This window comes from Gossypium hirsutum, chromosome A01 (assembly GCF_007990345.1).
Source record: "Gossypium hirsutum isolate 1008001.06 chromosome A01, Gossypium_hirsutum_v2.1, whole genome shotgun sequence".
In the NCBI taxonomy this organism is placed as follows: Eukaryota; Viridiplantae; Streptophyta; class Magnoliopsida; order Malvales; family Malvaceae; genus Gossypium; species Gossypium hirsutum.
Window position 1 is genome coordinate 585995 of NC_053424.1, and position 18310 is coordinate 604304.

An 18310-nucleotide genomic window follows, 5' to 3' on the forward strand; every position below is an offset into this window, starting at 1 on the left:
GTGATAAGATTCGAACATAAACACTTGAAAATTTTAACCTTTACTAACAATTTAATCTTTATAATTTATATCTAGGGATGGCACCAAAAAGATGGGTAGGCCAGGTAAATAAAATAGGAAAATATCATTGTGGCCCTTTTTAATTTTATTAAATTAGATGTTAGTAAATAGTAAAATTATATTTTGACTTCCTAAAAATAATAAAATTTTTATTTAATTTTTTAAAAATTATAAAATATAAATTAATATAAAGATAAAATTACATTATTTATTAAGATATCTATTAGAACGAGTCAAATAACTAATCATCGATATTCTGTGAATTCATTAAAAAAATAAATATTACTCACAAATTTTAAATAAAATTACATTTTAACTCTTATAACTATGTTATTTGATTTTGGTGTTAATTTTTCCATCATACATTTAATTTGTTTCATTTTTATTCTCAGACAAAGAACCACGTCGTTTACTTAAAGTTGGGCGCACGATAAAAAACAAATACTAAAATGAGCTGGTATATATGCGTAAAATATCAAACCTGCCACATGGCACCTTTACACGACTGCCACCTCCTCCTCCTCTAACCAACATTATCGATTCCAATACTTCAAAAAAAAAACCGAACCCACAAAAATTCACCAACCAAAATCTCGTTTTAATTTTCCCTGAAAATTATTGGGATTTGTAAAATTTCGTGGGAAAATCGAAAAAACCAAAACCCTAGGAATTGAATTTGGGGAAAAAAAAAACAGCTTCGATAAAAATAATGATGGGCGGCGGTGGAAGTGTGTATTGGGGAAGAAATCAAGAAGAGAGTAAACAAGTGAAAGGAATCGTTGTGATTTTCGCTTGGGTTTCGATTCACGAGAAACACCTTAAAAATTACCTGGATTTTTATTCGTCTCTTGGCTGGAATTCCCTTGTTTCCCGTGCTGATTTTCTCAACGTGTAAGTGCCTTTATGACAAAATTATATATTTTGTTGTTTGGTTAGTTAGAAAGTAAATTGAAGTGGATTAAGCTTAATTTAGCTATTTTAATTGTCTAAATTTGGTCATTTAGCTGAAAATTTTAGTGTTCTTTTGTTATTAATAAGTTTCTTTATGAATATATGTATATATTTTATTGTTTGGTTACGTAGAAAGTAAATTAAAGTGGATTAAGTTTAATTTAACCATTTTAATTGTCTCAATTTCGTAATTTAGGTGAAAAAATTTAGTGTTCTTTTTGGTGGTTCTTTATGAATATAAGTATATATTTTGTTCTTTGGTTACTTAGAAAGTAAATTATAGTGGATTAAGCTTAATATAGCTACTTTAGTTGTCGTGAAAAAATTTAGTGTTCTTTTTGGTGGTTCTTTATGAATATAAGTATATATTTTGTTCTTTGGTTACTTAGAAAGTAAATTATAGTGGATTAAGCTTAATATAGATACTTTAGTTGTCGGGAAAAAATTTAGTGTTATTTTTGGTGGTTCTTTATGAATATAAGTATATTTTTTGTTGTTTGGTTACTTAGAAAGTAAATTTTAGTGGATTAAGCTTAATTTAGCTACTTTAATCGTCTCAATTTCGTCATTTAGGTGAAAAATTTTAGTGTTCATTTTGGTGGTTCTTTATGAATATAAGTATATAATTTGTTGTTGGGTTACTTAGAAAGTAAATTATAGTGGAATAAGCTTATGTTAGCTACTTTAATTTCTAAGTTTGGTCATTTAGGTGAAAAACATTAGTGTTCTTCTGCTTTTTTTTTATGGTTCTTTATGAATATATGTATATAATTTGTTGTTTGTTTACTTAGAAAGTAAATTATAGTGGGATAAGCTTAATTTACACTACTTTAATTGTCTAAATTTCGTCATTTAGGTGAAAAAATTGTTATTAGTAAGTTTCTTTATGAATTGATCTATATGTTTTGTTGTTTGGTTATTTAGAAAGTAAATGGTAGTGGGATAAGCTTAAGAATGCTACTTTAGTTTTCTAAATTTCGTTACTTAGGTGACAAAAGTTAGTGTTCTTATGCTATTTTTTATGGTTCATTATGAATATATGTATATAATTTATTGTTTGGTTACCTACAAAGTAAATTACAGTGGGATAACCTTAATTTAGCTACTTTACTTTTCTAAATTTCTTCATTTAGGTGAAAAAATTTAGTGTCTTTTGTTTTTTTTTTATAGTTCTTTATGAATATCTTTATATTTGTTGTTTGGTTACTTAGAAAGTAAATTATAATGGATTGAGCTTAATTTAGCTACTTTTATTGTCTAAATTTCGTCATTTAGGTGAAAACTTTTTGTGTTCTTTTGTTATTAGCAAGTTTCTTTATGAATATGTGTATATATTTTGTTGTTTGGTTTCTTAGAAAGCAAATTGTAGTGGGATAAGCTTAATTTAACTACTTTAATTGTCTAAATTTCGTCGTTTAGGTAAAAAAATTTCGTGTTTCTTTTGTTATTAGTAAGTTTATGCACAAACATATGTATATATTGCCTTTTGGTTGCTTAGAAAGTAAATTATGGTGGAATAAGCTTAATTTAGCTACTTTAATTGTCCAAATTTCGTTATTTAGGTGAAAAATTTAAATGTTCTTTTTGTTTTTTTGGGTGTTTCTTTTTATTATAGATTAGCTTGTGCTTCATTGAAATTCTGATGGTCAGAGTTCAATTAGAGGTTTTTCTTATTCTTTTTCTTGCTAATGATTGTGATAATTGGATTAATGGGTGTTACCGAACACTTATGTTCGATACATAATTAGATATAGTACATGGTACGGTCTTCCAAATGTAGAAAAAAAAATTGTAATAATTGGATTAATGGGTGCCATGTTATCCGAGCTCTTTTTCTCAAAGTATTCTAGACTTATGTCGGATACATATTTTGTGACATTGTACACTGTATGGTCTTCAAAAAAAAATGAATATATCCATATTCAACACTTATCCCTAGTCAACCCGATTCTTGGTAACATAGCTTGGGTGATGGAATGGGTTTATTTTAGGATACTATTTTTTCACTCAAATTGTCCATGGTGAGGATGGACAGGATGTTGTTTGGTTTGGACATGGAGTTGGGGCTGTTTCTAAATTAAATTTTCACTACTGATATGACCAATGAGTTGCTCTAAAAGTTATTTGTAGGGTTGTATGGAGTGGATTTTGGAGTTCATAGGATCTATCTTACTCGGACTTAGGTATGAGTGTCGGATACAAACATGCGGCTAACATGAGTTTGGTTAGCTTTTTCTCAGTTTTTTTGGTGTATTCGGAGGATCTATGTAGGTCGTATCTCTATCTATATGTTGACATGAGTGTAACACACATATAACTAAGCGAACAATTTAACATTCCTTTGCTTCACTTTGAGCAAAATTCTTTTCTTGTTTTCTTTTAATGTACTCAAAAGTTTCATGTTACATTCTTTGTGCAGATATTATCCTGAGAGGGCTATGTCCTTAGCATTTGTTCTTCTTAACGAACTTCTCGAGGTCGGTTTCTTTATGTTTTATTATCGATTACAAGATGTCTTAAAATTCAGTTGGTGATTACTGAACAACCTTAAAACATAAGCCATCTTCGGTTCTTGGTTTCCAGAAACTAAAGATTAGAACTTGTCCGGTGGTCTTCGTCGCTTTCTCAGGCAGTCCTAAGGCTTGTATGTACAAGGTTTTTCAGGTACTATTATTGAACCTTTAATATTATTCCAATTCCGAATGAGTGTGGACACTTTTTTTGTGCCTTATAATTCCCATTGTTGCAGTTTAAATAATTTAGCTGTTTTTTATTGTAGAATATTCAAGAAACTGGTGAAGGTCCGCTTAGTCCGGTATCCTTTCTTTCTCCATTCGATTCTTGTTGCAATTTACTTGTTATATATAGTCCCTTTATGAAATATCTAATATTCTTAAACTAAACTGAAGTTTTTGTTGTTAATGCTCTTCATTTCATATAGGAAATCCAGTTGATTCGGAATTGTGTTTGTGGACAAATCTATGATTCTGGTCCGGTAGATTTTGCAAGTGATTTGAATGCCCGATTTGCATTACATCCCTCCATACGTAAAATGCCTGTACCATCGAAACTCGTTTCTTGGATTGCTAAAGGTGTTGCTTCTGGTCTCGACGGTCTTTATCTAACCAGGTTTGAGTCTCAACGTACCGAGTATTGGGAAACCCTTTACTCCTCTGTTGTAAGTTTATTAATCCCCAATGTTAGCTTGTTAAGTTGTTTTCGATCTGCTTCACTTTGGTTAATTTCCCTTACTCCTCTTTTGTAGGACTTAGATGCTCCATATCTCATTTTATGCTCGGAGAAAGATGACCTTGCACCATATCCAGTTATACGCGATTTCACCCAATGCTTACAGGATCTCGGGGCGGATGTTGAGATTGTAAAGTGGAATGGCTCTCCTCATCTAGGTCGGTTTGACCATCTCTGTTTTTTATTACTACCAAGTATTGTAACTTCCGTCAAGTTCGTGTCATATACTGATTATGGGTTTATTATACTTATCTAGTCGATTCAGGTGAAGGGTTGACAGCTAAATGATTTGTCTAAGCATATGAAAGTAAATTGGAGACTTTACATATTATATGCTTGATTATAAGAAAGTAAAAGCATCATTAGCTGATTTATGAAAGGGTAAATTATACCATTAGTCACTAAATTGTGGGTAAGTTTCCGTTTTGATCATTTAACTAAGTTACAATTTGGTCATTGAACTTTTTGGAAGTTTTCATTTAAGTCACTATAAACTATTCAAAAGTTTTTTATTTAAGTCATTGAGTTGTTAAGCTTTTTTATTTAAAAAAAGTTCTGTCAGTGAGCTCTAAGTGACAATTAAACGTTCGGTATAGTTACTCATTGATGAGTAGAAGAACATACTTTAGATCTAAGTTGATCTATAGTCAACGTCGGAGATCTGAGAAAAAAATTGTTTGAATTTTGGTTTATAGATTCGTAACGTCCAAAGTTATTTTATGAAAAAAAAACTGAACTGTAAAAAAGGAGGAAATAGAGTTTCCGATTAGTGTAGGCAGTGTGAAAAAAAAAGCCATATAATGTCAATTTTGACAATCCAATGACTTAAAAGAAAACTTCTGAATAGTTCAGTGATCAAATTGTAATTTTTTGTGCTAACCAAAAATGAAGGCTTACTTATAATTTAACGAGTAATGGTGTAGTTTACCCTTTATAAAAATAACTCATTTTTATTTCATCTTTCAGATTTATGAAATGCCCGAGTGCTTGCTTGGAACTGATTGTGTTTTGTACTTCTAAAATGTTCAGTTACTTGTGTGTTCGGTTTTGGCAACTGAGTTAATGTTATTCTTTGCTATATTTCAGAACACTACAAGCATTATCCTATCCAATACAAGGCTGCCGTGGCCAGTTTCCTTGAGAAGACAACTTTGGTCTATTCCCGCAGGATCCGAAATCTCAGGGAAATGAATGGTATGCATGATGAGATCTCCGAGTTAATCTATGGCCTGCAGAAAGCAGCAGTCGACTCGAACCAAAGCTTTAGGAGAGTTGCTCTTGGTCCTAGTGACCACTTTTTCTTGCCAAGTTCAGCCAAATATCATAATAGTAGAGAGTCTGGATCTCTTCAAGATGAACGGCCAATCTCTCTACCTGTACAACCAAGCATCAACGCTCATAGTGTCCTCGGCCAAATTCTCTTTGATGCTTGTGTCCCTAAGAACATTGAAGGTTGGGATATTAGATATTCAGGTTCCAGTAAGGGACAGCCATTTGCATCGGCCCGTCGGCGTTCACCTCCCCTTGGTATCAAGTGCAATCGTCGTTCAAGACTGTAAAGATTCCCAATGAATCAAAATCCCATACTGGAAATGAATGATGCTTAGCTTCTTCTCAACTCGAGTATTGGAAACGAGGTCCGTGGACTTTTTTTTTTTTGCAGGAAATTGTGTTGGTTTACCTGTTGTGCTGCTTGCTTGTGATCATAATCCTTTGGCTAGAAGTGTACAGGTAGTGTATATGAGAACATATGCATAGGATTGTATGTATGTATGTATGTATTTTTGGTAAAATGTATGTATATGTGTTATGTATGTATGCATGCATGTATGTACATAAGAGGATTCTAAGATATGTATGTATTAAGTGAGATATGTACAAAGATGCCATCTTTATACCTCTGTTTTTATGAATTCTAAGATATGTATGCATTAAGTGAGGCTTTTTATTAAATACTTCTATTCTTTTCTTCATGTTCTTCTTATTTAGTCAATTCAGTAGTTTTGGGTATTCATGAAATTTGGATTTTTATATCTTTTATTTAGATTTGTCTAAAGGTGGTATGTAGCAAATGGATTTAACCAAGTGAGCCAAGAACTGGAAGTAAGTGAATTGAAGAACAAGAAGTTAAGAGGAAGAGCTCCCTTAAAGTTTAATTGAGAGAGATGTAAAAGATCAAGCTCTCCCTAGAAAATAAGATCGGGGAAGTAGACTCCTGCTGCTCAAGTAAATTAAAAAAAAAAATCGATTTTATAACATATTTAATAAAGGAGGTTATTTTTTTCAAATAGAGAAATAGACCGATTTTGGAGAGAGAAACATAAAATGCTTGCTTCTTGCATGAAGTGTTTTCAACTTACATGCTTTATACAAAACGAGCTTTCTTTTGATATATCATTTTTTTAGTAAGATAGTTAAATATTAGTAGTTTTATCATTTAGTCTTCAGTTTGATTTTTTTTCTACTCACATTCTTATTTTTTATTTTATGTTGTTTTAATTTAAAAAAAAATTAATTAGTGTTTTTAATTAATAAATATAAAAAATACAAATATGAGTAGGAGAAGAATCAAACTTAAGACTCAAAACCTCAAATCATGCAACTATAAGAGTTAATGTATTAAAAGAAAATGCATTTTGTAGAAAGTCATTTTCGACATGTCAGCTAAAAACGCTTCCTGTAAAAAATGTTTTATGTTTCTCTATTCAAAGTCGACCTATTTTCGAGAAAAAATAGCTTACTTTGCAAATCTTTTTCTGACTTTTTTTCCCTAATTTTCCCCTAATGCTCCATATGTCCTTTTTTAATTGATAAATTTGTTCCTTTGAAGTGACCACCTTATTAGATTAGTTATATGATTTGATACGATAGACTACATGATATATTAACAATGATGTGATAGCAATCTTGTTGGATTGATCAAACATGAAATAGACTCGATCCTTGTTGGAGATGAAGATTTAGTGAAGTTTGAGATATGTATAACACTTAAAGTGCCACATAATTTTTTAGAATTTGATTAGTGGTTGAATTAGTCAAGCCATTAGGGTGATCAGTTCAATTCATTTATCTAATTCAACTAAATAAATCATTAAAATTTTCATAAATATAAAAAAAATATAAAAAATTCAATTCAGTTGTCTGATTTAATTGATTTATATTGATTCTCAAGTCAAACAATTCTAGGTTTTTCTTCAACTTGATACCTCAATCGATTCGGAGTCTGACTAATTCTACCAATCGATCAAATTTAATTCAAACATCCTTAGTATCACACTATTACATTACCAATACAAAATTAATAAGTTTTAGATTAAATATACTTGTTGTTGACACCATTTTTTTTTGGGTGAAAAACGGGATCGACTTGGGTTTTGAAAAAAAATGAAACAGGAGTCGCCACCAATCCTTTTTATAAGGTGTGATTGGATCACCTCGAAAAGCGGTTGTTTTTAATAAACGGTTTGATTTTATTAAAACAACAAGTTTGGTCCGCGAAATTCAGAAAACGGGTTCGGGAGTCGGTTACGCACGAGGAAGGATTAGCGCCCTCGATACGCCCAAAATTGGTACCTTAGTTGATTACTTAATATCTTAATGTCGAAAATTGAAAACTTAGAAGAATTTTAAAAAATACGATCCTTGTATTAAAATGTTGAAAATTTTTAGGAAAATGGACATATTTCACATTATTCGAGAAAGAGAATCATATCCAGTAAGTTAGAATACAATGTCTCAAATTCCCAATACGTGAATGAATGCCAGAATTTTACTTATTTAAAAGATATTTTATTATCTCGGGTTTAGGAAAGGGATCATGCCCAGTAAGTTAGGACACGATCTTTTCTTAATTCCCGAGATCGTTTCAAAACTTGAGTTTGAAAAGATTAGTGTGTTTAGATTTATTGTGGAAATCGAAACCCAGTAAGTTAGGGTACGATCCTCTCGAATCTAAACACAAAATATCATTTTTTAAACAAATTTTATTATCGAGTGAAATAAAAACATGAAGTCGTAGTAAAAAATGTGAAAGCAAATTACATTGTTGTACATGACAAAATCATAATGAATACCAAAGTGTAAAAATGATACGAGCAATGGCAACAATATAAAATAAATAAAAGTCAAACCTACAATCATATAAAAATAACAATGTATATAAACAAATAAATTAAACATTCGTTCAAAATAATAATGAAAATGAAATAAATAAATAGTGAATACAATTAAAATGTAAAGGGATATATATATATGTATAGACGAAAAATAAAATATGTGTGTATTCATAAATTACAATATATATATAAAGTATATTTTAAAATATAAAGAAGAAAAATATGCATATATATAAAATATGTATATATATATATAGGCGTATAAAATTATGGAATATGAAAATAATGAAATGCATATATAAGGAAAAATGTATGTATATACATAAAATTATGTAAATATGAAAAAATATATAAATTATATGATAAAAAATATAAGTATTTACATGTATATGTATATAGATCATAAAATACAAAGATATATAAAATATAAATATGTACGTAAATTTATAAAACATGAAAAATATGTGTATATATGTATTATAAAATATATATATAAGTAAATATGTACATATATACGCATATAACTATCATAAAATATAAAAAGTATGTATATAAGTATATATATAAAATATAAAAAATGCTCCTATATATATAAAAGCAATAATAATAATAATAATAATAGTAATAGTAATAATAATGTCAACTTTATTAATTTTAATAAGAAGATAACCAAAATAATGAAAAGGGGGCTAAATTGGATTAAAAATGAAAAATAAGGGGCGGATTCGAAAAATAAAGAAACAAAAAGAATTAATGCCAGACACGCGCAAAAGGAGGGGACCAAAAGGGAAATATTCCCACGTGGACCAAACGACGTCGTTCTAACAAAGCCTGAGCAGACGGTCGATGGACCAAATCGCAAGAAAGATGGAAATTTAGGGCAAAATTAAAACAAATAATAAAAGGGAATAGGACCCAATTGTAAACGGCCTCAAAAGTGGAAGGACTGAGGGCGCAAATAACCCCTCTGGTCCAAAAACACGCGGATCCCAGGCGGTACGGGTCGGGTCGATTTGAACCAAGTCCAAAACGACGCCGTTTTGGTACCTAAGAAGGCTGCCCAAAACGACGTCGTTTTGGAAGCCTATTTAAGTCAGTTTTTTAAAAAAAATTTCATTCTTCTTCTTCTTTTCAGAAAAAGACTTCAAAAACACTCTCCCCTCCCCTTCTTCTCCGGTCAAGGGCCTGGGCAAGAGCCACCGTGCCGGCCACCGGTCGCCAGCGCCGGCGCCGCCGTGCACGGCGGCAGGGAGACCAAAAGTCTCACCTTTTTCTCTCCGATGCCTCTCCTCGACCTCCTGAACGCTCCGGTGACGGCAAAAAAAGGTAAAAATGCCTCCTTTTTTATTTTTGTTTCGAAATAAAATAAAATAAAATAAACGGAAAAGAAAAAACAACCTTTTTTATTTCTGTTTTCTTCAAATCTTGCAAATAGTTACAAAAAGAGATCTCTCTTTTTTGCAAAAGACCAGATCCATTCCCCCCGTTTCGTTTCGGTTTTGAATGGCTCCCTTTAGCCATTTACAACTTTCTCTTTTTAAATCCATTATGCTGTCATTTCTCCCCTTTTCTTTGCTGTTGTTGCTGCTTTTTTGCTTGTTTGCAGATGAGCAGTTGGGCGATGGGACGTGCGCGGCGCAAGTGGCAGAGCAGGTGGATGAAAGCCCTAGGTGCGGCGCACCTAGGGTTGCTGCTGTTTCTCTTTTTTTCTTTTTTTTTGCAAATGGGCTAGGGTTAGGTAAATTGGTGTTGGGCCTGCTGGTTGTAATTGGGTTTGGGTTAATTGGGCCAGGTCTAGGCTTGTCTAGTTTATAATTGGTTTTGAGTTTAGGTTTAGGTGGGTTTGGGCCCGGGCAAAATGGCCTGTAACAGCTTTCTTCTAAGTTTTCAATTTTCGACATTAAGATATTAAGTAATCAACTAAGGTACCAATTTTGGGCGTATCGAGGGCGCTAATCCTTCCTCGTGCGTAACCGACTCCCGAACCCGTTTTCTGAATTTCGCGGACCAAACTTGTTGTTTTAATAAAATCAAACCGTTTATTAAAAACAACCGCTTTTCGAGGTGATCCAATCACACCTTATAAAAAGGATTGGTGGCGACTCCTGTTTCATTTTTTTTCAAAACCCAAGTCGATCCCGTTTTTCACCAAAAAAAAATGGTGTCAACAGCTTGGCGACTCCACTGGGGACCGAACACGAGAGTCAAGCCATGAGTTGATTACTTTTTGTCTTTTGTCAAAAATCAAAAACCTAGTTTAAATATACGATCCTTTCATTGTATTTTATTTATCTTTATTATGATCTTCGTCATTGTGATTCATAATTGATGTGTTTAAGTTCAGATTTATTTTTGCACATTGCATTGCATGACCGTTGGTCATACCCTTTTAAGTGGGAGTGAGAAGCTACGCCTTCGTGAGGTTTTCACCTCCGCATGGGATAGTGAATCGCTTTCGGGATACATCCGTACCTATGTCTTCGTGAGATCTTCATCTCCGCATGGCCATAGGGAAATGTATTCCCCTGAACTGAACTCAGTCCGTATGAGCCTATAATGGGTGAGGATCGAGGAATCTGCTGGTTCGGGTACCCTTACTTTAGAACCAACCCTCATATGGTAGACTTAGGAACTTAACCTAGGTAGAGCTACTCCAAACCCCTAGTATCTACCTGATTAGGTACTTTTTGTTTTCCTTGTTTGCTTCTGTTTTTTTTTTACTAACCGATCTTGTTTTGTTCTGATTATGATTGCCTTGCATTTGCATTTTAGGAAAGAGATATGGATTCAAATCCAATTACTAAATTAGAAAGCTTGTCATGGAATACGAATTCCTTGATAAAGTGGAAAACAATACGACTTCCCAAACATATTCTGAGAAACACAAGAATGGCGATGGAGGAGTTCGTGACCGTGCTTGGTGGCCTGGGATTCGAGACGATTGTCCAAAAGCCTTCAACAAGCTGACAAGCCTTATGAAGATGGGTAGATGATGGATCGCAACCAAGATCAAGAAAATGAGCTAGCAATGGCATCTATTGGTGAGATTACCTCGAATATGCGGATGAAGAAAAAATCGATGTTGTTTCTTGGAATATGAGGGTGAGGTCGTACATGTATCCGTTTTATGTAAGGGGATTTGCTTTCTAGAAAAGTTTCCTAAATGTAATTGAATCAGAATCAACGTCTCTTTAGGCATTCATTTCATGCATTTGCATTACATTGCATCATATGCATTAGATTTTCACGAAGTGACCCTAATTATGTAAAATTATTTCAGCTAATCTGGAAAACCAATCAACCAAACATCCTTACGGTACTCGTCGCAAAGCCAAAGAAATGGATCAAAGATTAGAGAAACTGGAGCAAACGCAAAAAGAGATGCAAGACCAGTTACAGGTGCAAATGAAAGAACATATGGAAAAGATCCAGAAAGACATGGCACAAAAGATGAAGGAGTCTCAGGATGAACTAATGACTAAATTGACGCAATTAATAACCAAGGGAGTGGATAAAGGGAAAAATCCTGTGGTTTGCGATGAAGAAGGAAACAATGATGAGCCACTTTTTTCTCCAGGATACACGCCTCCGCAAGCGCAAATTCAGATTGAACCACATCCACGAAGATCTTCTGTTTCGATTAGGCCTCAGCACTTTCAAGGTGACGCTTCAATACCGAAGAACCTTCAGGGCAGATCTGGTTCTAGTCCTGACGATAATCTGGTTGTCCCGAACTTTGATGAAGTAGCGGAGAAAGACAAGATGAAGGAGGAGTTACCAAAGCAGTTTGAGGAGAAATGGAAATGGATTGAAGAGAAGTTTAGAGCGATAGAAAGTATCGACGGCTATCGTGGAATAGATGCGAAAGATCTGAGTTTAGTTCCGGATTTGGTGCTTCCTTACAAATTTAAGATGCCGGAATTCGAGAAATATAATGGGACCAGCTGCCCAGAAGCTCATATTACTATGTTCTGTAGGTGTATGGTCGGATACGTCAACAACGACCAACTGCTCATACACTGCTTTCAAGATAGCCTCACAGGGGCAGCGTCTAAGTGGTACAATCAATTGACACGTATCCAGATTAGTTCTTGGAGGGATTTAGCACAAGCCTTTATGAAACAATACAGTCATGTAGCTGATATGGTCCTTGACAGAATTACCCTTCAAAATATGGAGAAAAAGCCTAATGAAAGTTTTAGGCAATACGCACAAAGGTGGAGGGAGGTCGCTATTCAAGTTCAGCCGCCACTCCTGGAGAAAGAAATGACGATGCTCTTCATCCACACATTGAAGGCCCCGTTCATCACTCACATGTTGGGAAATGCTTCGATGAGTTTTTTAGACATAGTCATGAGCGGTGAAATGATTGAAAGTGCCGTGAGAAGTGGAAAGATTGATGCTGGGGAGAATAATAGAAGGTCAGACTTAAAGAAGAAGGAAAATGATGTGAGCAATGTGAACACCTACAACAAATCGATTACACAGCCAAGAAAGGTGATTACTAGTCAGCAAGGTTCATCTAGACAAGAATCGTATGTGAAGCAAGGCACTGAGAACCTTCAATTCACGCCAATTTCGATGGCATATAAGGAGTTGTATCAAAGCTTATTCAACGCACGTGTTGTCGCCCCTCTCTACACGAAACCTCCACAGCCACCGTACCCCAAATGGCACGATGCGAATGCACATTGCGAATATCATGCGGGAAATACGGGGCATTCCATAGAGAACTGCATAGCCTTCAAGAAACTGGTTGAAAAGCTCATCAACATGGGTGTCGTCAAGTTTGGTGACTCATCTAATGCAGAAAATTCGCCACCCAATCATGATTAACAATGGGGTGAACGCAATATATGAGAAAGTGTTGGGAAGTTTTCACATCAATACCATATATGAAGGCATAATTGAAAGGGGATCTTATTAGATGTTCGCCCTTATAAACCTGGGAGTGTTCTAAAGAAACCTTTGTAGTATTTAGAGCTTACTCAGAGTAATATTCAAAACACACTTGTTGCTTTCAGCCTAGAGCAACAAGAAGTCTTTTGTGAAAAAGGCTTATGTCTGAACGTCATTATTCTAATGGAATGCATCTTTGCGATCTTTTGAACTAATATTTTTTCATTGATCATTCTTTTATTCTTCCATCCAAATCATTCTTTCGTTCATTCATAATCATACTGTGCAGATACTTATTCTTAAATTCATACATTCTTTATATATTATTTTGTACCTACAATAGGTCCCTGGATATCAACGACATGAATGACACTGCTACAGACTTAGAACCTCCTTTTGAGTGAGATATGTGTTTAAAGGGATCTCACGACTTTGAAGATGACACAGATCGTAGCTTATCTCCAAACTTGTTGAGGATGGTAGAACAAAAGGATAAACAGATCCTACCTCTCAGTGAATCATTAGAAATTGTGAGCTTGATGAAGACTAGAATTGACCTGCCTACAGAGACGAAAAATTCAAAGATGTCTTTGTATGATCATACCAGGGTATGCCTCGATTCTTATAATAAAACCTGTACAACAGCACGATGTCAGAAATTTACAGTGCGAACGATGCAATTCTTTACCGGGGCAATACCGTTCTCGTCAATTCAGCATAGCTTTGCCCGTTTGAAGTCGAGTTTCTATTCCTTCAAGATGTTGCTGGATTTTATCCCGATGGAAGAAGAAGATCAAAGTTTCCAGTTGTAGTTTTGCCCTAAAAGGCTCTATAAAGGAAATTCGATATCAGAAAAGATCCTTTGAAGGGGATAACAAGGACTTGCCTAATCCCAAGAGTTTAGATTCGATTCAAAAAACAAGGGAAAAGGAAAAGAAAAAAACAAAATCAAAAGGAAAATAAAAAATAAAAAGAAAAAGAGAAATCAATCAAAGTCAAAATAAAAATATGAAAAGCAAAGAAAAGAAAAGAAGAGGCCAAGGCGAAAAGCCAAAAGGGCGCTTTGTGACCAAAAGTGGTTTTGAGTTGAAAACCGAAAAAGGACGACTCAAATTTTGAGCACAATGGGGCATGGACATCACCATTATCGAAGACTTCTAATGGGCATTGCTTCACTATTGAGATCATTAATTACTTCATCAAATGGATAAAGGCTACAGCATGCGTCAATGTCATCATATGCCAATATAGAATTCCAGAGACGATGGTATGGGAAAATGTATTGAACTGGAATGACAACATGATAGTTGAGGGCTGTAATCGGTTCAAAATCAGACATCACAGTTTGTCACTGTATTGTAAGACAATGAAGTTCAAAAAAAGAAAAAGATGAAGAATGAAAATGGAAAATGAAAAGAGTAAAAATGGAGAGGCTAAGGGGAAAACCCGCAAAGGGCGCCTTAGGCCAAAGGGGATCTGAGCTGAAAACCCGAAAAGGGCGGCTCAAATACTGATCAAAATGGGGCATGAGGTGATATAAGCTGCTCAAGTTTTGTTCATATTGAGGCATGTGTTGATCTTGCCATGCCTGAATCAACAGGAAAGGATAGGCGACATCTTGGGGGCATCGACAGAGCATTGTAAATCTCCTAAACACATGTCCAACTCAAAAGGGTCTTCAGAAAGTTTGTATAGAGAAGTTCAAGCTGTGATATCTGGGGCACCCAATTCTCATGTTATTTGTTGTTCTTGGAATACTTTTTCTTCCTTTCCAAGATATACATTCCCAATTAATTCTTTTGTTGTCCTTCTTCACTATTTTCGATAATTTGTTCTTTCGAGCTATGCTCAGAACCAACTTTATTCTTATCCATTGTTATGACCTTTTTTGCAAGCATTGGAATAATGATTAATGGACTAATAAAACTTTCACAAAGGAAGTTTTGCATATTACTCTGAAAAGTTTCTAAATAATACAGGAACCTGAAACAGGACTATTGTTTAGAAAACACCAAGTTTAAAGGGTGAAGTATCTAAGAAGGAAGAGTCTAAGTTAAAGACTATCTTTTTGGATTTTGTTGTCCAAACATTGATTGAACAAAATGACGAGATGTCGTGTTGGTGACAAAGCTTCAATGAACAAACAAGCAATGATCACCAAATGATAAGAAAAGGTTTTCTCGGAGAGGAAAATTTTGCAATTGTGCATGAGCACTTGGTATGACACCTTGGGAATGAGGTAAAGGACCAAAGAGCTTCACATTCTGTATCCTTGAATTGCGATAGGAGAAGATTGAAAAGCCATATCTTTCTACCCTTGGATTGTAGTGGGAGAATGATGGTACAAATTTTGTGTCCTAATAGATTAAACTTTAAGGTTTACAGTGGGGGGCATCCAGATTAAGTGTTTCTTTGGATATACCAGACGAGCAAAAAGGCGTTGTAGTACGTCAGTGATAAAACCCTAATAAGTTTTTACGTGATGTTAACCTAAGCATTAAGGAATAATCTTCATGACATTTTGCATTCATTCAAATATCATTCATACATATCTAGTTAGAAGCATTTGATTCATTCTGATTATGTCATCCTAATCACTAGGCACAATTAGGTTCATAAAATAGAACATACAGGTCATGTTCCCCGAGGGACAGATCAATGAAGTTAAAGATCTTGCCTTCCTGCATTGATAGTGAAGCAGGTCGAAGACATAAACCTTGCCTCTTTCGGTTGTGATAGAGCTGGTTGAAGACAAAAGATCTTGCCTTCCTACATTGACAGCGAAGCAGATCGAAGACACAAACCTTGCCTCTTTCGGTTGTGATGGAGCTGGTTGAAGACAAAATATCTTGCTTTTCTGCATTGGCAGCGAAGCAGATCGAAGACACAAACCTTGCCTCTTTCGGTTGTGATAGAGCTGGTTGAAGACAAAAGATCTTGCCTTCCTACATTAACAGCGAAGCAGATCGAAGACACAAACCTTGCCTCTCTCGGTTGTGATGGAGCTGGTTGAAGAAAAAAAGATCTTGCTTTCCTGCATTAACAGCGAAGCAGATCGAAAACAAAGCCTTGCCTCTCTCGAGTGTAGAAGAGTTGGTTGAAGACAACTGATTTTATCTTCCTGCGTTGACAGTGAAGCAGGTCGAAGACAAACCTTACCTCTCTCGGTTGTAGTGGAGCTGGTTGAAGAATTGCAGATCTGATCTCCCTGATATTACAGAAGAGCAGATCAAAGATAGTAATCCTATCTCCCTGAGATTACAGTGGAGCGGATTAAAACAAAGGATCTTATCTCTCTGAAATTATAGTAGAGTAGATCGCATCAGGATTTACCTCCCTGTGGTTACAGTGGAGTACATTGAAGCCAGTAATTCTATCTCCCCGACATTGCGGAGTGGGTCGAAGCGCCAATACCTATACCTCTGAAGTTGCAGTAGAGCAGATCGCATCAAGTCTTATCTCCCTGACGTAGCAGTGGAGCAGACTAAAACCACAAATATCGTCCTCTTAAAGTTGTTGCGAAGAAGATTGAAGCTGCAAGTCAGAACACTCTGAAGTGCAGTGGAGTGGATCGAAGCAACAAGACATAGTGGACTGGAAGGAGGCTATTTGAAGAAAAAGAAGCACTAGAAGAAGTCAAGATTCGGCAAGACCGGGCAAAATTGGCCTTTCTTGGTCTTTGCTCTGTTCTCGTTACACGACAACGAGCAAAGAGGGGCAGCTGTTACAGGCCATTTTGCCCGGGCCCAAACCCACCTAAACCTAAACTCAAAACCAATTATAAACTAGACAAGCCTAGACCTGGCCCAATTAACCCAAACCCAATTACAACCAGCAGGCCCAACACCAATTTACCTAACCCTAGCCCATTTGCAAAAAAAAAGAAAAAAGAGAAACAGCAGCAACCCTAGGTGCGCCGCACCTAGGGCTTTCGTCCACCTGCTCTGCCACTTGCGCCGCGCACGTCCCATCGCCCAACTGCTCATCTGCAAACAAGCAAAAAAGCAGCAACAACAGCAAAGAAAAGGGGAGAAATGACAGCATAATGGATTTAAAAAGAGAAAGTTGTAAATGGCTAAAGGGAGCCATTCAAAACCGAAACGAAACGGGGGGAATGGATCTGGTCTTTTGCAAAAAAGAGAGATCTCTTTTTGTAACTATTTGCAAGATTTGAAGAAAACAGAAATAAAAAAGGTTGTTTTTTCTTTTCCGTTTATTTTATTTTATTTTATTTCGAAACAAAAATAAAAAAGGAGGCATTTTTACCTTTTTTTGCCGTCACCGGAGCGTTCAGGAGGTCGAGGAGAGGCATCGGAGAGAAAAAGGGGAGACTTTTGGTCTCCCTGCCGCCGTGCACGGCGGCGCCGGCGCTGGCGACCGGTGGCCGGCACGGTGGCTCTTGCCCAGGCCCTTGACCGGAGAAGAAGGGGAGGGGAGAGTGTTTTTGAAGTCTTTTTCTGAAAAGAAGAAGAAGAATGAAATTTTTTTTAAAAAACTGACTTAAATAGGCTTCCAAAACGACGTCGTTTTGGGCAGCCTTCTTAGGTACCAAAACGGCGTCGTTTTGGACTTGGTTCAAATCGACCCGACCCGTACCGCCTGGGATCCGCGTGTTTTTGGACCAGAGGGGTTATTTGCGCCCTCAGTCCTTCCACTTTTGAGGCCGTTTACAATTGGGTCCTATTCCCTTTTATTATTTGTTTTAATTTTGCCCTAAATTTCCATCTTTCTTGCGATTTGGTCCATCGACCGTCTGCTCAGGCTTTGTTAGAACGACGTCGTTTGGTCCACGTGGGAATATTTCCCTTTTGGTCCCCTCCTTTTGCGCGTGTCTGGCATTAATTCTTTTTGTTTCTTTATTTTTCGAATCCGCCCCTTATTTTTCATTTTTAATCCAATTTAGCCCCTTTTCATTATTTTGGTTATCTTCTTATTAAAATTAATAAAGTTGACATTATTATTACTATTACTATTATTATTATTATTATTATTATTGCTTTTATATATATAGGAGCATTTTTTATATTTATATATAT

At 35.3% G+C, this 18310-nt stretch overlaps 1 protein-coding gene across 1 annotated transcript; it reads left to right on the forward strand.

The window, feature by feature from the left end:
- The first annotated feature begins 553 nt into the window (after positions 1–553).
- On the forward strand, positions 554–6213 carry LOC107934160 (uncharacterized). Its single transcript, XM_016866522.2, has 7 exons — positions 554–951; positions 3431–3488; positions 3595–3675; positions 3791–3826; positions 3953–4189; positions 4277–4418; positions 5347–6213. Exons 1-7 carry the CDS (start codon positions 770–772, stop codon positions 5817–5819), a joined length of 1209 nt encoding a protein of 402 aa, XP_016722011.1. The 5' UTR covers positions 554–769; the 3' UTR covers positions 5820–6213.
- The last annotated feature ends 12097 nt before the right edge of the window (positions 6214–18310 follow it).